The following is a 27798-nucleotide window of genomic DNA, read 5'->3' on the forward strand; positions in this document are numbered from 1 at the left end:
AGTCACGTCTGCGCTGACACGATTCCTTCGGGAATCTAAACTCCTGGGCATTCTCTGATACGTCCTATGCGCAACGATTAGTGAAGGGGCTGTTTCTTCTGTATTTTTTCATAATTTTCTGTATCCCAGCTGTTTGTATCTTCTTTTGTTTGCTTGAAAGCTTTAGGGAATAGCAAGCCCACAACGTGGCTAACCTTGCCCTTCTCTTTTTTTTTACTTTGCATTAAACATATCCCCCACACACACACACACACTGAAGCAGGGAATCCCAGTTTTCTCGTGCCAAGCCCCGTTGTTCAAACACTGCCCCCAGGATTCGAAGGGATAAGCACTGCTCTATACCGCCCAAGAAGTCGCCAATAAAACCAGCAACAGGCAATGCCTTACTTTTTGTATTGTTAAGCCGGGCACCAGAAACACGCGAATACTCGCCAAAAAACTGAAGCGCTTCGCACAGGCTATCACTGTCCCTGAGAAAGAGTGTAATGTCATCTGCATACGCAGATACCACCACTGAACCGCCGCAGAGGAGCGGAAACCCACGAATATGAGGGCAGGCAGCAAGCCTATGTAACAGCGGGTCAATGCACAACACGAACAGCATTGGGGATAACGGGCACCCCTGACGAACCCCACGTGTCCTGCCAACAAAAGAAGGTAAGTTAAACAGGGGCAATGAAGGTACAAAAAGAGCACTGATTAATCAGACCAATCGAAAGTGAACTGGTACAACATGGCTTTGGCACTGCGTGTGGATGTGTGGCTTAAAAGATCAGGGAAGGGGGTACCTTCACTTTTTGACACTGAAAGTGCATGTTAAACTGCGCCTGAAACCTATCCTTCTTGTCCAGAAAACGGTCCCATATTCTAAATGCAGTCAACCCCGGTTTCCCGAAAAACCGCCGAAGGATTCATAAATCGAAAATTCCGTTAAGTGAGTACTATCGAGCACATGGAACAGTATTTCCGAGTTGGGATTGTGTTTATAATGCAATATATTGTGTAATTTTGCTTTCGGCCATGCCTTCTGCTGTGTCAATCTCACAAAGAACAGACGTTATCGCATTCACACTCTGTTTATTATGCAATACTAAATTGTTTAATTTTGCTTTGGACCATGCCTTCCGCTGTGTCAATATTGGAAAGAAGAGATGTCAGCACATTCGCACTCGACTGGTCTTGGATTACGGGATTTTTAACCTCCGTTTGTTAATCTCCGGGTGACACCGGCCACCTTATTCATCAATTGAGGTCAGGAACACTTGGTCCCACCTTGTGCGACCCCGGAAAACCCGTTTAGTGTTCCGGGGTGCAATACCTCAAACCCAGGGTGCAATACCTCAAAAACGTTTTGTCCGTTCCGGCGTCATTTATAACACCACGGAATATTCCCTTTGAAGGTTTCCGTTGACCTCGGAACGATCCGTTCGTAAATCGAGGGCAAAAACACTGGGCAACTCCTAGCTGCTGCTTAGCAGGAATTCCATTCATTATTCGAATATCGAGGTTAATAAAACGAGGGAAAAATGCAAGTAAAAAGTTTTGTTCCTCCTGCTCGTGTTCATAAAACGAATGAATTCATATATCGGGGGTTGACTGTCACCGTAATTTAACTATTTCGATACAGACATGGGGCGGCCATTTTTATGGCGGCAGTGATTCAGGCGGTCTACACCGCTGACGCAATTGATATCAGTGTTCCTTCAAGACATCCCTGACCCTCTACGGAGCATTCGGGAATGTAGACTGACGACGGTGGCAGGGACCGTCTGCTCGATCGACGAGGCTCCTTGACTGCAGTGCTTTCTTATAGGGACCGTGCGACACCTAAAGGGGGCGCGCTGCTCCGTCGCGACAGCGCCGCCAGTGGCGGTCTTGGACGTATCCGACGTGATACAACGCCGCCCGTTCTATGCATTCTCAAGTGGAACCGTAGCTTGCTTGGCGACCGCCGTAATTAGAAGGGCTAATTTTCGAAGTGCAAATAATGGGGAACCTTTCTGGGGCGCGAATGAAGCGAATGGAGACAAACTGCACAGAAACAACCACCATATTTCTAATGCATCTAACAGTACGGAAGGAGAACAGCCACTCGCGTCTGTCCGGTCAAAACACCTGTAAGTGATACGTCGAGAGGATGGTTACTTGACTCCTCACAAAATCCTGGCTTGCTAGCGAAGGCATATACGTGTATTCCTCTGACTCCAGCCATTTGTAATATCATGTTTTTGACTGAGTCTTGTTCTTGTATTCCTTTTGTCGTCTTTGCACACACATAGCTTCGTCGCTGAAATTTACATCGTGCGTCCGTTTTATCCATACAAATAAACACGTGGGGTCACAACTTATTGCCTGAACTTGTACTGCAGTTTTTCCAGTATCTTCAGATACAATAACGCTAAAGAGATCCTCAAAGAAGAAAGTATATGAGTTTTTACCTCGGCTACCGCCGTAGGCTTGCGGGACGACAGCTGTGAAATGGTCGGTGAGTAAATACTAAATCGTTTGGACAACGTAGAACTTCTGTTTTCACTGTGAGACTCATCATACCGGGAGCAATATCGGCTCTGGGCACTGGCGATGAAAAACCTCAATCATTATCTCGAAATAGGTTGCCGTTTGGTCGGTGCATTTGACGGTGATATCCAGCGGCGTTTCACCGTCACGAAAGTGGCAACTGTAAATCATTGATCATTTTGCAGGTCCTCATTCAGTTTCATTGAAACTAGAACAAAAGGAATAGAATATATTCACTCATGTTGGGCACACCTCATGCAATGGCCGAACGCGCGTCACAAACGCTATTATGGCGTCACGCGTCACACAAACGCTATTATGGCGCGTCACAAACGCTGGTATTGGAAGCGTAGAAATCACGAGAAATTAAGCATCTGGTCCCTAATGAAGAGTTCTTTTAGGTGCTGGCACAGTTAGCGATGCTGTGGCAAAAAAAGATGTCCGCACTTCACATGTAAACAAAGCTGGCTACCCGGCGGCTATCACGCAAGGTACTTTCTCCGGAGGCCGCATCGCGGCGCCACCAGTTTGTCGCACAGTCCCACAGGACGTTATTGATACCACCTGCGCAGTTACGATTCGTGTAATAATGCTTTCGCGTTGTCGGCCTGCGACTAATTGGCGAAGAATGTCACATATATTCTCAACCCGCCCGATCGAAAAATCCGACAAGACACCGTCAGAATTTCTAATTGTCCATCAGAATATTTTCATAGACCATCAAGCCAACTTGACGGCCCATTAGCAACCCCTAGTGGTCCCACATAACTGTTGGCGGCCCGACAAATGCTGTCCCGCAGTCCGTCAGGTGGGTTTAACGACCCCACAAGAAGGCCTGGTGGTACGACAAGGCCCCTGGCAGTCCAACAAAAGGTATTTAACCGTCCATCAGGATAGCTTAGTGACCCCACAGGGGAATCGAATGGTCCGTCAGTGAGGCATAGCGGTCCTACAGATGACGCATTGTAGTAGATCGATGTTCATGATTAGAGTTCATTTATACGTCCCCTCTCTGCGGCACTTGCCAACTAATGTACCCTCATGTAATGCCCGCTTGGTCCTTTGAGGTGATATAAATAATATAAATAAATATGGAATAGCATATAATTGCTAAAACCCTCAGTTCAGGTGAACGGTAAATCACAGGACTACACTAAACAAGATGGAAACCGCATACTTCCCTGTCCTTGTCTTTGCCCTTTAGTGTTTCTTTGCATTTGGAGTTTTAGCTATACAAGAATTAAACAACGAACTAGCAGACATTGTTACAGCACTCAATACGGCAGCTCGCACTGGCCTGTCAGGCCGACCTGGTGATAATGGTTTGTGCTGTCTGATTCATTGCGGCTCGGAATGTTCCAATATTCTTCGATGATTCAGTTGAATATGGTTTCGTTGAAATATATGACCCCCATAAACCTGTCGGATCAGAGGTTGGAAACTGGAGGTGCCATATCGCCGGCGTGTAAAGACGATCGACCATGGGGAGCTTCATAGATGGACGTCTCTGGCCGTATAGCATCTGGATGTCGAGTGTCAGCAGTTTCAAACATTTTCCGAATTTCCTGATGGAATGAAGCATATGTTGCGAGAGAGAAGAGAACGCACGACTGAACTGTAGAAGTTCGATTCTCGATGGACCTATACAGAACGTCTCAAACCAAAAGCAGTAAGGAACAGAGACGTTGTGTTGGTGTTGAGTTTATACCCCAAGTAATTCCCCACGGCAGTGTTGCTTGTGTGAGAAAAACGAAAAAAAATTTAGATACCTCACTGCTCACTCTTCTGTTTGACTGAGGCAGCAAACAGGACTCTCGGATTCGCCGAAACTCGAAAGACAAGCAATATACGGTATCTGTGCTATTAGTCTAACCGCTTGTTCAAGTGATGCCAATTGCCCATCTTTTCATGCCAATACACTTGCCTATATAAGCGAGCTATTTGAACTTCTGTCCTGGCTTTTATATTTTTCTCCGTTTGCTCTTCCAACGCTGCGCGAATTGCCCATTATGAGAGTCTAGGAAACAAACAAACAACGAAAAGAGCAGAAGCAAAAGAAAATAGAATGTGTGGTGACAGAGGTTGAAAACAGACAATGAAAAAAAAAAGCTGTTTTTTTAGGGAAAAAAGCTTCCCGGACAAAGCACCGCAAGCGATGCTGCCTCGACGACCGTTTGATTGGCCGCGCGTTCAAAGACACGACCCACCCGGGGGCGGGCCGCGTTATCAAGGAGCCCATGTCCAGTATACGAGGTGCTGATTGATACTAAAGACGTACGTTTCTGTTATTGTATTTATGTGTTTTTGTTTTTCTCTATTGTTATATTCCCATCAAGCCATTAGAACCTTAGGCCCTAATGGTCCCCTCAGACCGATAACCGTTCGTCGTATTGGAAATACCAGAAATTACGATAGGCCTAACGGTAGGATATGTTTCCATTAGGATTGGCTCTGATAGATTTTTCGATCGGGCAGCTGTGCTACGCTTACCATTAATGAACCTTGTCCAACTATGGGGCAAATCAAATGAATCGGCGGCACAGCGCTAGATCGCAGATGAACAATTCCGGATGACTGAAACAAACGCAGGCTCTCGAAACAACCGCTCAAGTACGTACTTACGAATGAAATGTGATTCCCGTGACAGAGCTAGCTGCTTTCCGTTGCACGAGAACCGCAGTCGGCACAGGTACACGTTACCATAACGTTGTTTTCGCGACGGTGCTCACACAAGGTGACCCCCCCCCCCCTCCCCATTTTCGTTTTGTTTGTTTTTCGGTGCAGAGTGTTTTCCAACGAATAGAATGAGTCCCTGCGAAAAAACGACGAGCGTAGGTGACCTAAAGAGCGAGCGCGAGAGCTCTGTTCCTCACACCTTTGAAACATTGGTTGCGTTAAGTAGGCTCCCCGGAGCGCGAGTGTTTCAGACTCCACTCACTTAACGCGACACAAGCACCATTCGCGCACCCAGGAGTGCGAGACTCCGAGCCGCTCCTCGCACACCCGTTTTGAAACGGGAGCCTTGAAGCACACAACAAGCGTCCGGGTGTTGCGGCAGGACGACCTTCGAAGTGCGGGCTCGGAAGCAAAGTACGGACTTAAAATGTTACCCAGTGCTCCGATTCCAGTGAACTGTAATATTGTATAACTGTTATCGTGCGTTTGTATTTCGTATATATTAGTGGGCAACTTCCACGCGGATATTGGCGGTTATTCGCGGGAAATGCGTTGCTTTAATCCAGACATCTTCACGCCATGCAGCTGTCTTCGCAGTAAACAGCTCCTATGACGTCTGTTACAACTTCCCATATTCTGCATTTCACTTGCTATTACCAGGAGATGTATTCGCAACCATAGTCGTCTCTTCCAACGTTACTATGGGTTCAAACTATACCAACGTGTCTTCCGTCTGTGCACTGCACGAGCAGGCAACTGGATGCGGCATCAGGGAGCGAGCAGTGTAGCTCTCAAAAGTTGCTTTTCGCTGTTTAGTGGCCGGTCTGGGAGTCTCATACTCCCGATTTGAGTGCGCAAAAAGAGGGGCACCTATTTAACGCAACCATTCTTCTCCTCGTGAAAACAGCGCATCGCAGATCGAGAGGACGTCGTGACGTATGGTACTCCCCTCACGTGACCAGTCACGCAGTGCGGTACATGGTCGAGCATGTATGAGCGACGCGTGAGCTGCGAAGAAAAAACAAACAAACAAAGAAACAAGGCACGAAGCCACGAATACGTCACAGAGAATCGTGTCGGACGTCTGCAGCTACTTTCTCCGACTGTTTCTTTTTTTTTTTTTTTCAGCATAGCAGAGGAGGAAGGAATTCGAGCCACGTTAAATGTCACCGCATTGCTCGTTTAACAGTGAATGACTGTGGGAAAACACGGGGACTAGCGCGAGCAACAAGGGTTGTCACATCGTTTTTCTCTTGTTGCATGCGGGAGTATCTTCGCCAGCGTCGGCGACGGAGTTTGTCGCGCGTCGCGTTTTTCGTGTACTCAAATCGCTCCATACGGGTCAGCCTTAACACGAAATTCTCGTCGAACTCAAATCAGAAGCAACACAGGACGACGTGCTCTTCTGCATGTAACAGCAACTCGGAAAATTTCCAACCTCGCCAAGAGAGACGCCAGGTCGAGGGCAATGCATGGAAGTTTCAGTTGTAGCGTGTCATTCAGATGCAAGTGGCTCACGAATGTGTCGCTATCAATGCGAAATGGAAAGCTCACCTTCATTTTTCCATCGTCCTTCACGTCCATCTTCAGCACCGTCGGTGCCTTCATGTTGGTAGTTCCGCATGCCAATCTAGTAGGATCGTTGCTGGATACACGCTGGTACATATCTATCGTTCCTGGCGTAATATAATACTCCATGTATGTTCCACTGTTATCTCCGGACGACCCGTCGGGCTTGCGAAAGCGGTATTTGGCACTGCGGGGAATCACGTTAGTAGACTAGGCCGACAAGAGGTCCAGACTCGTGACGTCGTGTCGTTCTGACAATAGTAGTGACACACAGAGCAGCCCACAGAAGCGCCTCAGAACACGACATCTTCATCTCATATAACTGTACAGCAGCCTGACACGTTTTTCACGAGTAAGAAAAAAGTCAGCGGTGAAATCATCGAATAAATGACTGAAACAAGGAACGACGAGAACAGGCATGTAAGATACCAAACGGCAAAACGCTAGAGACAGGGAAAGGGATGAATAAGAACGACACGTTCTCTAAACGTTTTACAGAACGCGTCGTCCATGTTCTTTCCATGTTCTCTCTGTTTCCCTCTCTCTGTTTTACCGTTTAGAATATGTAATAGCTCGCCTGTTCTCTAGCCCTTTTACATGCAAGTCGCCTTTTATTCTTCCAGTACCGCGTCTCGGGGAGTTCCGGCGCACATGAGAAGAACACCAGGAGGCCGTAACACCGTGCGGCACGTGCAGCACGTCAGCACACAGATAGGCTGATACACGTTACGTGTATATGTACTCTTTATTCTACTATTTCCTTAATTTTTTATTCGACTCTGGCTCTTGCCATCCTCCGTTTACCCTTCCTGTTCTTCCGTGCGGAAGCCTACATTGGCCTCCATTTGGGGGGCACAGTGCTGAGAGTTGCCAGCATGAAGTGAACGGTGTGCTGGTAGTAGCCAATGGTGTCAAGTATTCCTTGTCTGTGCACTCTCTGGGTGACGCAAGCGCACACACGGAGCTTGTAACGCTACGGAGAGGTTCGACATCTGACGGAGGGACACAAGAATGTTGGTCCACTTTCAGGAATACCTCTTCGTACCGTCTCTTCATCTGATCTCTGTGTATCTGAAATGCGGGGGCTGTGACGACGCCTGAAGGAGTTATCATATAGTCGTTCCGTACTTGTTGATTTTACCTAGCCAGGTGTACCTCCAAAGTTCCGTAACACTCTGAGAAAAAAAAAAAAAAGCGCCGTCGCAACTCCTTTAGGGTAGTAATAGGCTTGTGCCTTAGAGCACTCCCTTTTGGAGCAAAGCTTACACCCTCCCAGAGGGAGTTCCACTTTACTCGATTTCCCAGGAGTAAGTGTGACATCAGGTATAGGTACGATGCTTACACCATCAAACGGGTTTATGCAGGTATACCTCTACAGCTGCTTTGGAATCTTGGGTGAAATTTCTGACTTTGGGTACCTGCGCTTCCGCGTATAAATATGTCGAAGCCGAAACTCAACTGGTACGTTTTAATTTACGCTCGATGGGGATGGGAAAAGTTGTGCGTAAAAGGCGAAGTCGTATGGTAGTGTAGAAGAGGTGGGGGGGTGCGACACCTTCCCGTTTGAAATTTGGGTAGCCCCGCAGAACTACTCGCCGAACAGAGACATCCGAACTTTCCACAGGCTCCCTCGAACGCGGTAAACTGCGGGATAAGTATTCAACGTAATTAGTTTGTGAGAAGGTCACACGTCAGGATATATCCTCACGTAAGGGTGAGAAATTCACCAACGAGACTGAATGCAAAACCAGAGAATATGTAATAGAAAAGATGCAACGTTTGAATGGATGCACTGTAGTAACACTATAGTTTATTACTCAAAAGTCGCCTTATAATAAGGAGGGCGATGTTACAAATTTGTTGATTAAAATTTGGACCGCAGAAGGGAGTAACTATTTGCAGTGATTAGTTACATAGTAAATGCAGAAAGAAATAGGGGATAAGTGACATGGGAGGAGGAGCAGGGAAAATGGAGTACTTCCGGGAAGTTGCTCCCGCGCTACTCCTTCCTTTCTTCTCAGAGTGTATGTGGAACAGAGGAGTATTGTCGCCTCCCTCGTCTGGGGACATGTAAAGTTTCACCCATCAATAAAACTGGCGTATACTTCACCCAGGGCAAAATAACTATTGATAACTTGAAAGTTGACCATCTGTTGCTCACTATAGATCCCTACCTGAGGTGGGCACACACCCCGTGACACAACGTTGTGGACAATCCAGCTGACTTCGCTGGTTTCACAAACGCTAACTGATATTTGAAGCAATATTAACGGTATGTTAACCATAGAAATCATAAGTAGAGGCTAGGAGAAAAGCTGGGAGAGAGAGTGATGAGGGAGAGCAAGGGAGTTGTACGAGGACAAGACCCTTTCCCAATGTCGAAGTCAGGGGAGAGGTTTTTCGCAGTAGCTTCCAGAAGGGGAGCCCTCGTTATCGGCGGCACAGTCTCGCGCCCGCACCGCCTAGTGCGTGCCCCAATCTGTGACAGCAAAACTGACCTAACCTTACTAAAGTGAGGTGAGCCCCTTCTGGAAGATACTGCAAAAAACCAATCCACGAAGTCAGGGAGGCGCCATGATAGATATTCTGGATTCCGCCGGATTTTCCACAGACTTTCGCCGCAATGGTATCCAATCCAATGCAAGTCGCTCCCGCTTCCGCTGGGCTCCGTGTGCCATGCCGTTTGCGAAGTGTGTGTGTTGTGTCTGCCATCACGTGTGTGCTTGGATGTCCTAGGGAATGAGGATCATACGGTTTACACCCTGTGCCGCGACATGAAAGAATAGCGCACCGAGCCCGTAGAAGACACAGTTCGCAAGGCGCTAGGCCTATCGATCATGGCGGCTCACATGTTGAGATGCATCCCTTCGCTGGCTTGGTTTCTAGTTATTATGAGACTTCTATGCTCTTAACTTGACTTTTGAGCATCATTGCTTTAGAAGATATTGTCAGTGAAACATTCATCACGTCAACGACTAAATTTTGCAAAAGAAAAAGAAAAAAAGGCAGTGTGTTAACTTCAAGTTTTAGCAACGCCTGATCTCGGTTCAACACTGTTAGAAATATTTATACCTTTTAGGCTATAAACGGTTTGTCCCAGGGCGCCTACCTTTTGAGGTATAAACACTATACCTCCTTCGAGGTATAGTGACTTTATACCTTCCCGATGGTATATTATTTGCACCTCATTCTATAAACATATATCCCCTTGAAGGTATATTTTCAAACCCGGGGTGTAATCTTCGAAAAGTGGACTCTTCGATTTATTTCAGCATTATATAAGAGTATCATTTTCCTGATCTAGCTCGTAAAAAAATTAGAACAAAATAATATTGAGCGACAAGTGCTTTAATAATAGCAACTACCGCGAGAAGGAAAGGTAGAAAGAAAATGCCTGGACACACACCTGCACGCACACAAACGTACCCACAAACTCATGTTCACGGAGTGCAGGTGTAAAATGTAGAGAAGAGCTCATGCAGATTACTCGCCACGCAAGATGCAACGTGGGAGGCTTTGGTGGAGAACAGATACTGGTATAATACATCGTGGCTTCGCAAAATGTGGGGCGCCTTCGCCCGGCGAGCAACTGTATGAGTGAGGACGCGTAGATTTGGTCATTTCAGGAACAAATAGCACGCTGCTATAAACCATTCCCCCTATTAATTACGATGCAACTGTATTACTGACTGTGTTTCCTAATTAAATTACTGCTTATAGCTGAGATGGTACTGTTTCTACCACAAATCAATGTGGTTACCACAGGTTCATATCTAAAGGTATACAAAATACCGAAGGTATAAACGCAAGAGCGAAGTACCTTATTATACCCTCAACCCGCGTGGAAGGTATAGCCTCGGCGATTTATACCTCCCAGATGGTTTAAACGGGGTATAGACGTTGGTGATGAGGTATAAATATGGTAGTTTAGTCCTGGTTTATACCTTCGTTATACTTCTTCTATACCTTTTCTTTTAACAGTGAACGTTAACAACCATAGATTGAGAAGTTACCGGTCAAAAAGAACTCGTTACAAGCTAAGTTACCGTCTGCAAAATGTGACAAAAAACAGAAGAATATTATCGACTCCCTCGCCTGGGGATATGTAAAGTTTCACCCATCAATAAAGTTCAATCATCAAAGTTCATCAACGAAGTTACTCAGCCTAAAATGTAACTCGCAGTTAGTGAGTTACGTAAAAAAAGAACGAGTTACTTGTCAAGTTACTTCAAAATAGCATTACGCAGGTGCAGCGCGCGTGAGCAGTTGAGTTAGACCTTGAGTTGTCTCTGGAGGGGTGCAACACGCTTAATTCATTTTCGTTTATGTCCAACATAGAGCTCTCCCTGTCTGTAAAGAAACGACGTCATAGTGTTCGACAGCGCCACAAATTTGGTAGAATTGAACTACTCGCGAAGCTAGACGTGAATAAGGTTGCCCCCGAAAGCCACGGTCTTGGGGGGATTACGATATGGTCCCTTAAAGGGACGCGGCCCACAGTCCTGCTTTTCTTTCAGTTGGAGGCAGCGAGCAAGTGCACGTTCGTGGAACCCAGCCCTCTCCTTCCGATGTGTTTCAGTTTCAGTCTGTCTACCAGTGTCATGATGACGTTTCTCTGGTAGAGGTCCATTGAACGCGCATCTTACTCCCTGTGGGCGCATAATGGTTCAGCTTCATTTCAATGGCCGCCGTTCCTACTTCCTGAATAAGATATTGCATTGATTGAATATCACGTTTTATGGCAAAAAATGCCATGAAGGAGCCGGAGAGAAAGCAAAATATGTGGACGTGAGTGAAAAGCGAGTTAAATGTAACTTGGAACTTAATTTAACTTACTTTGGCAAAGTTACCTCAAAACGGAACGAGTTCCTCTGAACGTTACCACGGCGCAAAAGTACCGAGTTATGTTAGAAGTTACCAAAAAAAAAAAGAACTTAGTTACAGTAACGAGTTACTTGTAACGAGTTACCTCGAATTCTGTTAACAACTAATGGTGAAACCGTGCTTTAGACAACTAATAGTGTGAGCAAGGATATATTTGCGCCGGAAATTTCCAAATCAAGCGGGTGCTGCGGATTTCATGTGTATCAGCTATGCCGAAGTTGCTGTCGGCCCTTCACATATAGGTAGGTGTCTATTTATAGCTCTAGTACGGACAGCAATGATGCCCTTATTACGTGTCTGTTTCGGTACTGGCGTCCTGTACAGGTGTACCCTACCATGGCTCCATGGTGGATAGCGTGCAGGAGGAACGCAATGCATTCCGGACAGATCATGGCCTGACGTCATTACATACACGTGTAATAAAAATGGTGGCGTTCACGACTGGCTGTCAAACCGTTTGCACACTACGCTGCTGCCGTTCTGCAACGTCTTTCAATCTATACGAATAACATGTATACAATATTCTCGCAGCTTGCGTCCGCTTGCGCATGCGTCACCTTACGGTTCGCCATTGGGAACTATATCTGGTAACGACGCCGGTGCTAAGGTTCGCTCACCCAATAAGGTGCACGGATAAGTTACGATCGCTGCAATAAGGTACAGATCCCGACAAAAGTTTACGGAACTCCAGAGCGAGGTATTTCTTGATCCCAGCGACACCCTAGCGGCGAACGGGAGTGGACACACTTACTGAGAGCTGCGTCGAGTACCCGGTCACCTGTTTGTAAGTCTATCTGCTCCTGTTTGCAGCAACCGTGTCGCTCAGATGACTATATACACCACTCCAGTGTTCCGTAAACTTTTGTCGGGACCTGTACTACGTGAGGAGCATCGTGTAACTTTTATCAGCAAAATACCTTCACCTGATGAATCCAATGTTCTATCCCCCGTTTCACTCTCTCACTCTCTCTCAAACACACACACCTTTTTTTCTAGCCTCTCCGTTTTGATTTCTATGGGCGAAAGCGGCGTTGCGATATTTCATGTTTGTATTAGAGGTTCTGTGCCATCCAAAAAGTACTTTACTGGTACATACACGAAACATAGTTTGTTTTCTTTTGGTCGACATGGTGTTTCCTATGGGCATTGAAAAAAAAAAAAACCTGATTGATGGGCTGTCTGAGCGGGTTCATTTGAGCGGGTTCACTTACGAACTTTGCACCTCAAGAAGGCGAAAGACGTGGGTTTGGGTTGTTCCATTCTCTATGCCGCGCGGTAGATGGCACACAGTGACCTCCCCACCGCTCGAGACTTTCTTAGTAACCAAGGGGTTCTGGAAAAGAAAGAAAGCAAAAAAAAAAGAAGTGATAGCATCTCGGTTCCTCCCCCCCCCTTCCCCCCAAAAAAAGGAAATGAAAAGGTTGAGATCATCTATTTAATATACAAACACTAGACTTTCGTGACATACAGGAAGCTCGACTTGGCTGTAGAGGAGTGCAGCATACTGCAAGGAACTATGTAGATGGGTAGAAATCCAGCGAACCGGTAGAGATGTAGGAAGGGGGTTGCCTCAGGACAGAAGCCGCCGATATTTCGAACAGAGACTGTTCTTCTTCTGGGCACCGTCCTCATCATTGGCATGGTATTTAAAGGGTTAGGTGTGACGTGTTTAAAGGTTCATGCGAATTGTGGGTCAACAGCCCGGACTGTTGACCCACAATTCGCATGAACCTTTAAACACGTCACACCTAACCCTTTAAATACCATGCCAATGATGAGGACGGTGCCCAGAAGAAGAACAGTCTCTGTTCGAAATATCGGCGGCTTCTGTCCTGAGGCAACCCCCTTCCTGCAAGGAACTATGGGTCGTTGCGTATTACGTATAGATGCTCTCAACCATCTTCGTCAGCAATGGGGTAGAGTATCGCCCCTGGCGATGAAACTCCCCATCCATCATCTCACAATAAAGTTGTTGTTGTTCAACCGTCTTGTTGTTTATTTTGAATAGCTTTGTATGCTATAAAGGGACTATGACCAGAAGTTGGACAAATCTTTCATTTGCATTTGTTACGAAGCTATAATATGTCTCCAAGCCACACGAGAAATGTTTTCGCTGTGCGCGGCAGCGAATTTGCCAAACGAGGAACTGAAAACCGGTTTGGCTTTCCTCCCTCAACTCGCGCAATCGGCGCCGAAATCTAGCGTCTTTATAATGGATTACCGCCAATTTTAATGTGTGTGACGTGCACATCAGGCTCATGTTCACTGGGCGCCCGGCCCGGAAGTTCTGTTGTTAGTGAGTTTTGAGAGCGGCATCCTGAAAGCGACCTTCAACATGGACGTCGAAGCAAGCAATGTGGAGACTTCGAGCAAGGAACTTTTCTCTGACCTCTCTGCGATCGTGAATGAAATTCTGCGTGCTCAACAGTTCGAGAGCCTTGCTTCCGAAACATCGCCGATGCCGCGAACTGCAAACCGAAGTGAAAGCTCAACGAACATCGGTCACAGATTCGCCTGTCTTGGACAGACTGGTACTAGATGAGTTTTTCGGCGCACATTATGATCGAGCATGTAAACGTTCTCTGTAAATGCCGTGCTCTCATATTAAGTTTGAGTTTGAGCGCACCTTATATGGCGAATTTCCCCATTCATTATCTTTCATTTATTCATCGTTGTTGCTGAGTTTGATTTTAGAAAAAAAAACAAAAAAAAAACTGAAGATATTGAATTCGTCACCTGACGGAATCTGCTACTCCCACAAAGGAAATAAAACGAATGAAAGGAAAAAGATCGTGCTGACATATTTAATGCTCACTTGGTGCGGCATAATACCCAAGGAGATTGAATGCTTCTCCTGCAAGGAGCCAGAAAGCATTCCCGAAGAACTGCAGTACGAATGCGTTACTACGATTTCCGACTTCTATGTATCAATAAGACTGTCCTCCAATTTTGAACTCCGTGGACAGCGCGAACCTATGAGCGCCCATATTCACAAGTAGGTCATATGTGTTCTTGTCGAACGATGTTAAAATTTGGTCGCTCAAAAGTCGCTAAAACTCCAGTGCAGGGAAACACATGGAAAGACGACACAGCTCTGAACTGCGTAACGCGTCCTGGAGTAGCCTGAAGAGTCTTGAGTCACCTTTTTATGTTTGGCCCTGCGCTTTGGTTTTTAGTGATTCGAATTGATTTGATTCAATGTAAAGTACAAATTTTGTTTCCTCTGTGGAGAGCCATCGCCCTCGGAAGTTCTTCTAATGTGCTGGATGGGGCCTCTGGTGCACTCTTTCACCGGAGTCGTTTGCACCGTCACGTCCGGCAGCACGATCACCACGGCGGTTCCATGCTGTCATTCACGCTTAGCATCGCATGCTGGCTCGGATCACTCCCCCTGTGAGCCCTGTGAGCAAGGCTCTCGAACTCCACCAGCCCCGCTCATATGTCGCAGGCAGTTTTGTGGGACGACGCGTGCAGCAGCACAATCTGGGCCCACCGTCGAAGATCTTTGTGACAACTCCAACACCAGCTCAATGACACGAAAAGGGCAGGATAAATCGGGGATCACACAAGCTCGTAAGCTCGTCATGTGCAGCCGTTGCACCTGACCGGGTACGGAACGCCGTGCACAGATTGAAAGGCTTGAAAAGCAATCGTGAAATCTACTGCGGGTGTTAAATGCAGGCCATATTTTTCTTTTATGGACTCCCTAACAAAAACATATTAACATATAAATGTCAGAATTTACATGGTATTGCGTGGCCACGTGACGCGTTTCAGCCAATTTGTGAGTGTTGTCTGTGGCCCTCATCATGACGCCATTTTGTAGGTGGGCCGGGATGGATATTCTACATAGACGTATGTTTTCTGGGTTTGACGTAAGGCGTGCTGCACTATGATGAAGCCTAATGTTTAAAATCCGAATTAAGAGAAACCTCGGGGTTTAAATGCACGAATTTTCGCATGGAGGTCCTTTTTGGCTGCTTTATCGACTGCAAATACGAAACAGCTCCCACACAACTACTCAGAGTCCCTTAAAGGAGCATGGACGCTTCAAACATAGTTTGTTCGCCTTATGTGAGAATATTATACCCCTGTTACACGGGTGCTTTCGACCCGCATTGAGCCGATGCCCATCGAACTCAATGCTGCATGGACACATGAATAGCATGGAACCCCGAGCCTCTAACTCGGTGCAGTGCCTAGAGCGGGATTGAGGTTCTCAAATCGAACTGAAGACCGCCGCCGGCATTCTCGAAATCAGTGATAATTTGCACTACTAAATAAAAACATATATAATTTTTTGCAAATAGGACACTGTACAAAGCTGCTATGCGGTTCATCTCGACGCGTATTGAAAAGAGGGCTGGTCGACAGGCGGAGTTAACAACCTCGAGGATTTACGTTGGTGTCGACTAATAAACAGGGTGTGTGTAGATAAATCTAACCGGCATTTGCATATGCAACTCCTTGCCCCCTTACCTGATGAACTTCCGGTGGCGCACTATGGCGTGTTTATGCGTGTAAAAGCAGAAGAAAAAGAAATCCTTGGAAGCCATACTCAGCGTAAAAAAATAATAATAAAATAAACAGAGCGCGAAAACGTCGGCATCCATGCATAGAATAGGGCAACATGGCGGCCTCAGGTGAGTTCCATGCATGTACTGCCAGGAGAGCGAAGACTCTTCGGCTTGGTTTCAATATACCTACCAAGTCTCTGAGTACGTTAAAGGCCCCGTCCAGTGTTACAAGTGCCAAAGTTTTGGTCACCTAGCGCGCTCTTGTCGAGGGTCAACATGGTGCATGATATGTGCTGGGACTCATAAGTTTTAAGAACGCACTGCTCGGAGGGAGCCTAAATGTGCCAACTGTGGCGGTCCTAACGCCGCTTCTCGTTCCATGTGCCCAAAGAAGCGGGTGGCAACAGTGGGGCACCAGACGGAAGTCTTGAACCCAACAAGCCCATCGCCTCCGAACAGCAGTTTGCGACGTGGCCAACAACGACGTGTTGGCGCCTCGCGTCCCAATCCACACCCGCCAAAATTTGGCAAGCTGCGCGTAGCCTACGTGATGGCCTTCGACGCACCAATCCACTGGGGTCACTTACTCTGATCCCCAACAAGTCTGAGGTAGACGTAGCTCTGTTCTTCTGCGAAACTGTGGCGGCGGCTGCGGAAGCTGCGGGAACTGCAACGTTTCACACCTACATGGTTGAACTTCGCGAGGGTCTTGAGCGTAACGCTCCCGTCGAACGCACAGATGGAAGCGGATTTTTCTCTGCCAGAGCTTAAAGCTACCCTTCGTTTGTCCCGACCCAAATCGTCCCCTGGTGCAGGCGGGATCACCTATTCAGCTCTTCGAAATCTTGCCGCTGAGGGCCTTCGAACCTTGCTGTTTTTATGCAAGAGGTCATGGAGATCTGACCAGGTACCCGTAAGCTGGAAGGAAGCCATGGTGTTCCCATTGCTGAAGCCTGGCAAGCAGCCGTCGCACCTGTCCTCTTTCCGTCCAGTTAGCCTTACCAGTTGTGTTGGTAAGGTGATGGAGCGGATGGTCTTACACGGGCTGGGATGGTGGTTGAAATGGAACCACGTTATCCTTGATGATATGGCGGGCTTCCGTTGGCACCGTAGCTCAGTTGACTCCCTTATGGACCTTGTGGCTGCTGTTGAAGTCGCCAAGAGCTGCAAGAGGATTGTCGAGGCTGTTTTCCTTGATGTCAAACGTGCCAATGATACGGTCAGTCATACTTATGTACTGCATACCCTCCTGTGGTATAGAGTGTCTCGCAGGCTTTTTCTTGCTCTCTGGCTGAGTTCATGTCCAACAGCACCATTTTCGTCCGCACTCTCGGTGACACGCAAAAAACAGTTTTGACCGAAGGCGTTCCTCAAGAAAGTGTATTAAGTTCCATCCTCTGCAATTTGGTTATGACTGATATCAAGCGTTGCGTTCATCGCAAAGTTCAGCTCAATGTATATGCAGGCGATGTGTGCGTTTGGACCACCGGTAAATGAAGGCCAGCGATTCAACACCGCTTTCAAAACTCGTTGGATGCTGTTCAGCATTAGTTCACCAAGGCTGGCATGGACATCGCTGCTGAGAAGACAGTTGTGCTCCTGTTCACGCGGAAACGCATGAGCGCCTTCCCTCTTTCGCTCGGCAATAATGCACTCAGCCAAGTGAAGTGTCACGCATTCCTGGGTGTTATCTTGGATGCCGATCTCTCGTGGAGCGCCTATAGCCTGGAAGCGAAAGTTCAACGTTGGACCAATGTCTTTTCTCACTTCGCTGGCGCTGCATAGGGGATTGATCAGGAAGCACTCCTACGGGTTCATGCAGTATTCGTGGAACCATTCTCTACAGCCGCCCGGTCTTACACGGCATCTCAAGAACTTCTGAACAGAGGATTCAGCGTATGTTGCGTATGTTGCGTGGCCAGAAGCTTGAGGATCTGCCTGGGTGTACTCTGCGCCGGTGAAACGTGCATGGTGTTGGCTGGGGCCTGCGAGCTGCCAGTAGAGGTCTTATGTCTCAGAGAAACCGTTCGCCATAATCTACGCCTCGTCGCGGAACACCGTCGTCGCCCCTTGGTTTCGAAGCTCAAAAAAGAGGAGGCAGAGCAACATTTCTCGATGCATCGCTGCTGTAAAGCCCTTGCTAGCGGCTTTTGTTGGAAGATCAGTCGTCCCCAGATCCCCTCCGTGGGTCTTTTCGATACCTTAGATTTCTACTACCATTCCTGTGCTCAAGAGCAAGAGGGATCACGTTGCAGCACCCGTGTTGAAACAGGTTGCGCTTGACATGACGCAGTGCCGTTACCCTTAGCACGCAGCAGTATACACAGATGGGTCGACCAGCTTACACTGCTCCACTGCTGCCTTTACAATTCCGACTACGTCGTCGTGCCATGCATACCGTCTCTCACACCGCACCTCATCCACGTCTGCAGAGTTGTGTGCCATTTTGTAATTCCTGAAGCACATTCCATCCGCCGCTATCAGCAGCTGGGTGATATACTGCTGTGATGGATGCTCATCGGTAGTGGCCCTAGCGGTACCGGCACACAACTTACCTGAGACCGCCATGTTGCCCTATTCTAATGCATGGAAGCCGACGTTTTCGCGCTCTGTTTATTTTATTTTATTAGTATTATTTTTTACGCGGAACATGGCTCCCACCCTTTTCTTTCCTTTTTTTTTCTTTTTGCAGATTTCGCACCTAAAAATATGCCATCGTGCTCCACCGGGAGTTCCTCAGGTAAGTGGACAACGAGTTATGTGTGCAAATGCCGATTAGGTTTATTTGCACACACCCTGTACGTCCCTAAAGGTCAAAATAGCCGCATCCGCTTCCGCATTGTTTCGATTACTATGCGGTGATCTCGTAAGCTTTCTCGCCCCGTTGTTTCCTTATTGTGAGTGCCGAAGCAAAACGAGCAATTAACGACTCGTTAAAGAAAAAGGCAACAGAAACAAGAGAAGAACGACGAGAAAAGGCGCGCTCCTTGTTATTGGGCGGAATGAGAAGACGTCAACGACTGGCAACTGTTAAAGGGAGCACTCGTACTTTTCATTCTACTCAGGTCTTGCAATTCTAGCTTCTAAAATCATCCTGAGATATTTTTCTTGCGGGCTCTTCCATGCTTCTTCAGTGCTGTAGGTGGTCTCATACTCGGAACGGACCAAAAAGGGTTAGTCTAGCAATCATTACACATTTCGATCGAATGATCAAAATACAAGAATGTATATATCCCGCCCCAAACCTCTCACACTGATAGTCATTGTTGTGAAGTTTTATTGGAACTTTTTGCAAGCATTATGGTCATGTATAGAAAAAATTAAGAATCGAGCAATATCTCACCCCATGCATTTTTAGTGGCTCACGAAACACCGCCATTTTCCCTTTCTTGTGCCGGCTTCATTTTCGTATCACCGCACACAAGGGACGCCAACATACAGACCAAGAGGATTAGTGCATAACGTCAGCATGTCTTATTGCTGTAGGCAGTGCAACCTCTGTGTGTTGATGTGAATGTGAGCCCGACAGGAGAAGAAAAATTGTGTTCTTTGCGTGATATAGGCCATTGAAAGTCAATGAGGTGAGATACTGGATGTGTTCTTTTTATTTTTTTTTACATGACCTCGCAAAAGTTCAAATAAAGCTTCAGCCAAATGTTTGTCAATCTGCAAAGTTTGGGCTGGTCGTCTTCTATTTTTACGATGCGGTGGTGGTGCTTGCTGTTGTCGGCCACGCTTAGCCGGACAACCTCTCAACTATCGCAAGGAAGACCGTGCGTCCTGGGTCGACTTCTAAGGGGACTGTGCCGAGATATGTCTTACAACGCGCGTGTCTTACGATACGATCTAACCTTGCAAAGGCTTGCTAGTCTAACCCTGAAGAACTGTGCCTGCAGGACCTTATTCTCCTTTCGGGGCACAGAAGACGACCCGCATGAAATAAGGGCTTTTCTTCGGCGCCTATTGTAATTCTTTGAACCTCCCGGGAGGTGGTAAAAAAATGAATATAAAACCAAATGAACTTTTTCCACACTCCCGTCGTATTTTAGCGACTATCCAGCGCAACACGATCGGCGCGCGACAGAGCATAGCCAGTTAAAGTACCCGGATTGGATAAAAACCCAACCCAGGGACTTTATAGCCAGTGTCATATTGGCGCCACCTATTGAATAAGTTGGGAACCCTGTTCGGCGCCGCCAGGGCCACAGGGCATGCGCAGAAGCGCTGTGAGAATAGTTCATGGTAAGCTGGAATTGGCTTGTAGCGCCACGAGATAGAAGGGGGGCATACGTTTAACGCCGATAGAAAAAGAGGAAAAGAAAAGCTCATCGTGATAAAATGAGGATGATGAGATAGCAGTATAACTGCTCTTTGTCACCTTTCATCGCTCCATCTCGTAATATGTCCAACAACAACTTTATTTTGTTTTTTTTTCTTACAAACAAACAAACAAACAACTTTATTTTGGCTTTGGAGAGTGAGGAGGTTCATCGCCACAGGCGATACTCTACCCCATTGCTGGTGGGAATGTGGGGAATAAAATAACGAGCCCCTTCACAATAACGATCGAAGTCCGATGGTGTCCAGAAATGTCAGAAGAGCGTTGAGCGCAGATCGTTGCTGGGCTGGATTAGGCCAGGGACCTAGCAATTTCGATAGGGAGAAGGGGCAAGAGTCCAGCTGACGAAGAGACTCGGAGAGTGTGGTTCGGGGAGGTTGGTATTGGGAGCAATGAAGAAGAATATGCTCCAGATCAAGAACACCACAGTGGCAGCAGGTGGGAGAGTCAACTTGTCTCAAGCGGTAACGCCACTTGGCTGTAAAGTATTTGTCTGGATTTCCGAATCGGATATGGAATTCGGTGTTTGAATTTCGGGACAAATCGATGCTTCGTCCGAAACGAGTACTATATTTAAATGGTTCCGAAGACCCACATACCAGCTGGAACAGGGCCCAAGAGTCGGCACAACACAAAGCGAGCGCCACGGCGTATTCTGATCAGTACGAATATATCGTGTGCACTACATGCTGTACAAACGTTTTTATACGTACACGTGCCCCATGTATATCCGATTCTCTTGCGCTGCTTCCTATTTATTCGGTCCTAAGATAGTAATAATTCGCGCATACGTACGAAAATATTATGGCCGGCAGCGAGAAACCCTAACAGTTAACCCTAACCACCCAAAATAACATACAATGCTCGGAGAATGCCTCCGATAATTAAATACTTACCGTTAGAATAATGTGAATGCCCCGATCGGATCGGGCCTGGGCCACTACTTCCATTTGCAGATAAGTGAAGTCGGATGTGTTCGATACAGGGTACGACATTATTCGCTAGTTATGCAACGTATCTTGCTCTTGATTTGCGCCTTCAACTGATGCGCCACGCAGGCAGAGAGCTATATAACTGCTCGCTGCATGGTATTCCAGAACTTTCAGTTGCGAGAAGAATGGCAGAAACTGAGGGTATACGTCACCTTTTTTTTTTTTTTTTTTTTGTATTCTGTGACGGTTAAACTGCGCAGTTTCTCGTACGCTGCATGGTTGGAATCATAAACATGCAAAGGCGCATTCAACCTAGGATATATTTGCGGGGCTGTCATTATCAAATCTATGCGTGCCGTGGAACACAATGGAACGCTCGAAGTTCTACCCCTCCATAGAACGGAGAGATGAGTCATCGCTATCCCGAAATATCAAAGCTAAAAAGACTCCGGAAATAAGGTTTAAAATATAGCTGACATAAGAGACAGCACCTGTGGCGAACTCGCAACATACATGGAACGCTTGTGGAAATATGGCACGCTGTACAGTGCGTGTATGTTGTAATGAACCGTGAACATATGCCACAGCTGTCCAGCTGGACACTGCTAAAGCTCAACAGAAAAACAATAGTAACTCTGCAATAAAACCACAGCCACTCCGGCGCACTGTAAGTCGCGGTAAAAAATCGGGAAGTTGTAAAAATTCGACAAAATGCACATTTTTGACCGAAAAATTCGGTGTGAGGAGGTGGGGATAGAAGCGTGATCAAAGTGTCACTCGATGCACCGTCTTCCTAGCGAGACGTGGCAAAAATATCTCAGAGGTACTTTTTGGTAAGCTCTAATAATTTTTTTTTTAATTGAAGGTAACTTCGCAAACGTGTATGCGCGCTGCGGCGCATCTTACTGAAAGAACTACTGATCGGGTCACTCACATAACACTAGACGGAAAGAAAACACTAGGCAGACATATTATTGAAGAGCAAATATTGGTTGCAAACACGTGTTTGTCTCCTTGGAGACCCGACGGTTGTGCAGTGAGCGCTCATCAAGCTGGCCATCTTGCGCTCTAACGAAACTTTTAGCCAGGTCGCGGTGGTGGTAAGTGAGAGATTAAGTATAGACATGGAGATAGGGGGCCCAGTCAGGCTTCATGGTATCATGTGGTTGATTTTTTGGCCAAATCTCTTAAAAACGTTAGTTAGTGACATGATGAACGCTTCAGTGACAATAACTGCCTTTGATGAAGCAGACTTAAGCGCACTTAACATTGAACAGACCATAATTTTATTGCATCCACAGAGATCATAGAACTGCCTGACTGGCCTGCATAATGCCCACCACAAGTGAACAAATACTCTGTACAAGTACACTGCACTCTGCAATGGACAAATCCCCAGTGCAGTTGAGGTGTTCTGTGGTCAGTCAGGAAGATACGCTCCATGTGATCATCCAATGCCCAGCCTTCAAACAGCACCGGGAAAGGCTGGAAGCTGCCCTAAGCGAGCTCGACTCGCGCCCCTTCAGTCCTTGTAAGCTGTTAGGTAAATGGCCCTGCTCAAGCCTTCGTGTGTTCTTAAAGCCTTCTTCGTGTTTCTTAAAGAAAGCGGCATCGCAGACGGGGGGGGGGGGGGGGGTAGCGTTGGGTAAACGACCGGTCTGCCTGCCTAGCTGGCGCCATCGCAGAGCGCTTCTCAACCTGGACTCAAAAACATGAGACCCAAAGCACAAGTGTTACGTGTCGTTCACTCAATAGTGACACATGCTAAGAACTTTTCTGTGGATATCACCTATACCACCTACAAGAAATGGAGCTGCAGGGGACATATGAAGTCACATAGCTCCTACCTCAAAGACGCAGGGGTTTTATCTGCACGGCGACAGGTTCGGCATTCCATGGCAGAAGATGGCAGTGTTGTGTTTACCCCGTTGCGGAGCGTTATCCTTAGTTTTGAACCTAAAATCCGTCTTCCCCACCGACTTGCCCTCGGATTTCAGACCTTCACAGTCCAAGAGTACATAGAAGGCCCCATGCAGTGTTATAACTGAAAACGATTTGGCCATATTGCACGAAATTGCCGAGGCTCTACACGGTGTGGCATATGCGCCGGACCTCACCAGAGATCAGATTGCAACAATAAAACAGAGCCAAAGTGTGCTAACTGCAAATCCAGCCATCCCGCATCATTTTCTTTGTCCTGTGTAGACCGCCACCACGTCTTCCGTGTGACGCTTCTAGGGGTGGTACTGCCACACTCCCGTCTGGTACAAATGCACAAGAATTTCATGCACTGCCCCTCGATCTGCACGAGGTGAACGAGGGTCGCTGAACACAATCGCGGCTAAGCCCATCACAAGCACCCAGACACCGCCTCCTCGTCCGTCAAGGCAGATTACACACACTTACGCCAGTGTGACGGAACCAGCAGGAACGAGCAGACAGTTACCTTAATCAGCCCCTGATGATGTGCCTTCTCTGGGACTCCTCTCAGCGGTACTCGCTGCCCTTAAGGAAACTGTCTCTGCTTTTCCTGGGGCCTCGCAACTGCCCGAGGTCCAAGCGCTTCTGGCACTGGAGGCATTATCTTTGTTGCATCAGCATGACGGCATTGTATAGAAAGGCAATGGCGATGGCGATGCAGTGTAATCCTCGAAGCCTGCGTAACAAGCTCCCTGATTTCAAATTACCTCTACAACAGTACAAGTTCCCTTTCATAGCAGTATGCGAACTTGGCATGGATTCTACACATCGCGTTAATGGATACACAATCTATCGATCTCATCAATCCTCTAAGAGCCGAACAGCGCTATACGTTCGTAATGACCTCGTTGCTGCGCCCATAGGGTCAGTTTGTCATCGCTCTTACGATTATGTCACCTGCAGGATCCGCCTTGGCCCCATACTGTTAACGGTCGTCAGCATCTATATACGTCCCGCGGTACAGGTCCCGTGGAGTGACCTCGAACGCTGACTTGGTTCTCTGGAAGCCCAGGCGCTCGTGCTGGGTGACTTCAATGCCCATCAGTCGGCCTGGGGATGCCGAAGAACGGACGGTAGGGGAAGGAGGTTGTTCGAGGCAATGGAGAATAATAACTGTAAGACTTCACAGTCCTATATCTTCTTCTTCTTCTTTGTCCCACGGAGAATGGCCATTAGCCCCAAGGGAGATCGGCCAGGGCTATGAGGATGTCCAACTGTACTATGACTTGACGGGGACAATTTGGGCGGAGAATGTGAAGGTTGGTGGGGAATGTAGTGGTTGAAGTGGTGGAGGTGCTGAAGTTCGCTTGTTTTGGCTCCATGGCACAAGGGCAAGCATCGTGCATGTCGTGGTTATTTGCATAATTGACATGTAGAGGCATTGTAGTATTCATTAGCAGTAGACATTGTAGTAGAGTAATTGTGTAGTAGTCAGTGTAGATGCGTGGCTGTGTGTTTGACCGTAGCTTTCTATTCCAGGTAAGTAGGAGCCCGCGGAGTTGGATACTCTACACTCTACAAAGTGTGGCACGAAGTTATACTTGGGTAAACCAAAGCAATCAGATGCCATTGTAACCTTCGGCCACCCTTTTCAGACTTATGTTGCTTTGACTCGCCTCGTGCGAGGGAGCCACCGGAATTTCACATACCTAATGGGCACCTTCGGCGTGCACGTAACACACGGCGTGGTAACACTCAATGGGTGATTGTGGGTGGGTGGGTGAATGGGTGGATGCAAAGGTGGGCTAGAAGCGGCGCGAGCGAGAAAGGAAATATGCAAGCCCAACCGCTACCGACCTATCCCAGCTGGAAGTGCTGGAGGCTCCAAACGAAAGGAGGGCTGCTAGGGACACGGGAACCCCCAGCAGACGGAGTGGAAGACTTATATATGCCTCTCGAAGCCTAGCGTAAAAGCTGCATTGCATGAGGAAGTGCTCTACCGTCTCGTCCTGGCCACAGTGGGGACACGCGGGGGATGAAGAGCGGCCGGCTCGGTGAAGATAGAAGTTGAGGGGGAGGGCGAGGCAGCGAGCGCGCGTCAGCGAGACCTCTGACTGCCGAGAAAGACAGGAATTCGGCTTCCACGGGAAGCACAGATGGGCGTACTTAGGGTGCAAAATGGGGCCAGAGGATAGCCGTGCAAAATGTTTATATCTGGCGACACACTCATGTGCAAGGGGGGGGGGGGCAGCAGGCCAATAACCGCCCCAGAGAGGGACATTTTTGCGAGGCAGTCAGCGGTCTCATTTACAGCAAGCCCACGGTGACCAGGAACCCACGTTATGATGATATCGCGTATGTGCGAGGGAGCGAGCGTAAGCAGAATGGAGAGCAAGTTCTGGGAAGGGGTCGCCAAAGCGGAAACGACTGAGACTGAATCTGAAAGCAAGAGCACCCTTTCCCAGGTGGGCGGGACCCTTTTGAGAGCCAGAATCATGGCGAGGAACTCGTTATGAAATGGAGGGGTGAAATCTAGGAGCCGCACCGGGAACTGGAACTCAAGCTGAGGGAAGAAAAGGCCGACCCCAGAGCGCTCCTCTGAGACAGAGGCGTCAGTTGCGACCACAAGATGTAGCGGAAATTGATGAAGATGGTTTGTTAGCACTGTCTGCAGAGTACGCAAAGGAGCATGACGAACACTCGTGGGGAAGATGTCAATGACACTCACAGAAGGAGGGTCCAGCGGGGCTCCAAGTTGGAGGACATCCAAGAGCGATACCTTTAATGGCAGAAGGAGTTGCTGAGCGAAAACTAATTGCGGATTATTTCTACGGTGCCACTGCCGAGTTAACCACAGCCGAGCATCCATGAGAGCCGCATTATTTGACAGCGCAAGGGGGTTCTGGCGCTGAGACAGGAAGATGCTCACAGTAAGTAGCCGGAACCGAGCCTTCACTCTTAACTCGGTACCCTTTAGTAAAGGGTAAAAAATCGCAATATTTTACCCTCTATTTCAGAAGCTACCAGGTACCTTCTGAGCAGTACCTTTTATAAAAGTTACAAGGAAACCCACTAATTAGAGGTTACGGCCTTCAATCCAGCACCTGCCCGTAAAGGTTACGCCAACGTGCGGCTTTTTATTCAGGATGTTTATTTTTATTCGCAACAGAATAGCGCTCATTTGGCAGGTGGGTTATGTGAATTTTTGCTAATTAATCGATCCGTAGTTACAAACACATGCGTCAGGAAATGTCGGAAATGTTTGTAACTACGGATTAATTTGCGAAAATTAACATAACCCACCTGTCAAATGAGCGCTGGTACGATGCGAATAAAAACAAACACCCTGTGCGTGGGATATGGACAGACCTTTACAGAACACACCAAGGTACCAAAATGAGCCAGCAGAAAAGGAGATCTTGAACATATGTATATTACAAAAACAGAAGTCTGTCGAGAGGTGACACATTGTGCACAAGTGCGATTCTGATGTGAGGAGAAACCATGGTCGCTTTACCATGTATGTGGAATAAAGAAAGATAAAGATCTTCTAAGTGAGAAGCAATGCATAAAAGTGCGAGGAAGCCAGCGAGTCAAAACAACTGACCTATGTTTGCTAAGCTGAACAGACCCAACGAAATGGAGAATTGCAGCAGAAAAAAATTTATTCCACATTCGTGTTGCAGAGGCGAGCGCAAATGGCAATACAGTATTACATAAAACGCACACAACCTTGAGGAATATGAGTGTACAGTAACGCAGGAGACACTACCTTACTGCGTTATCAGCGTTGGAGGCGCTTTGGGACGAGTTTGTGAGGTACTGCATTGCGCTGGTGACGGTATGTGAACCTGCATGTGGGATCCTGCGAACAAAAGTTTGGGCAATGAGAGTAACATTTACGGAACCATTCAAATCCGTACAAAGCACAAGCTATAAAGCAGCATAAATACGGGAAGGCGTTCACTCCGCGATTGAGTCTTAGAATATCGTAAGAATACAACAAGTAGGAAGCTGCGAATTATATATCTCGATGCATATATCCGCAGCTCGCAAAATGCACGCCGGTGTGTAAACCTCTACTCGAGAAACGTCATCACGACGTTGGTAGACAGACAGAAACCGAAACAGCTCGGAAGGGAGGAGGAGGGAGGAGGAGGAGTGTCGTTGGGAGGAACCCGAGAGGTCTGCCTGCCTGATTAGGCGGCATGTTTCTCGGGAAGGGAAAGATGGTGGAGAGGAGGAAAGGGTGAAGTGGAAGACCGAGCGGAATCCGCTCGGGGGGAGGATAGCTGCGTCCATGGGCCGACTTCAGGGGAACTGTGCCGGCATACGCCTATTACACATCTGAGGGAAACCCAGGAAAAACCCCAGACGGCACAGCCGGCCCGCGGATTCGAACCGCGGACCTCCCAGTCTCCAAGCGCACGCGTTACCGCTGCGC

General features: G+C 47.6%; 1 protein-coding gene across 3 annotated transcripts in view; it reads right to left on the reverse strand.

Moving 5' to 3' along the window:
- The window catches only part of LOC135391325 (uncharacterized), a 686593-nt gene that overhangs the window by 30750 nt on the left and 628045 nt on the right, over window positions 1–27798 (reverse strand). Inside the window, exons 1-3 of one of the 3 annotated variants that reach the window (XM_064621562.1) lie at window positions 21399–21565; window positions 12858–12979; window positions 6748–6949 (exon numbers count right to left, since the gene is read on the reverse strand). The exons of the other annotated variants lie outside the window; for them this stretch is intronic. Coding sequence (XP_064477632.1) covers window positions 6748–6949; window positions 12858–12979; window positions 21399–21497 — 423 coding nt within the window. The 5' untranslated portion in view covers window positions 21498–21565. Of the gene's footprint in view, window positions 1–6747; window positions 6950–12857; window positions 12980–21398; window positions 21566–27798 lie in introns of those variants that run through there. 3 annotated transcript variants of the gene reach the window in all.

The sequence above is a fragment of the Ornithodoros turicata genome, chromosome 4 (assembly GCF_037126465.1).
Source record: "Ornithodoros turicata isolate Travis chromosome 4, ASM3712646v1, whole genome shotgun sequence".
Taxonomy (NCBI): Eukaryota; Metazoa; Arthropoda; class Arachnida; order Ixodida; family Argasidae; genus Ornithodoros; species Ornithodoros turicata.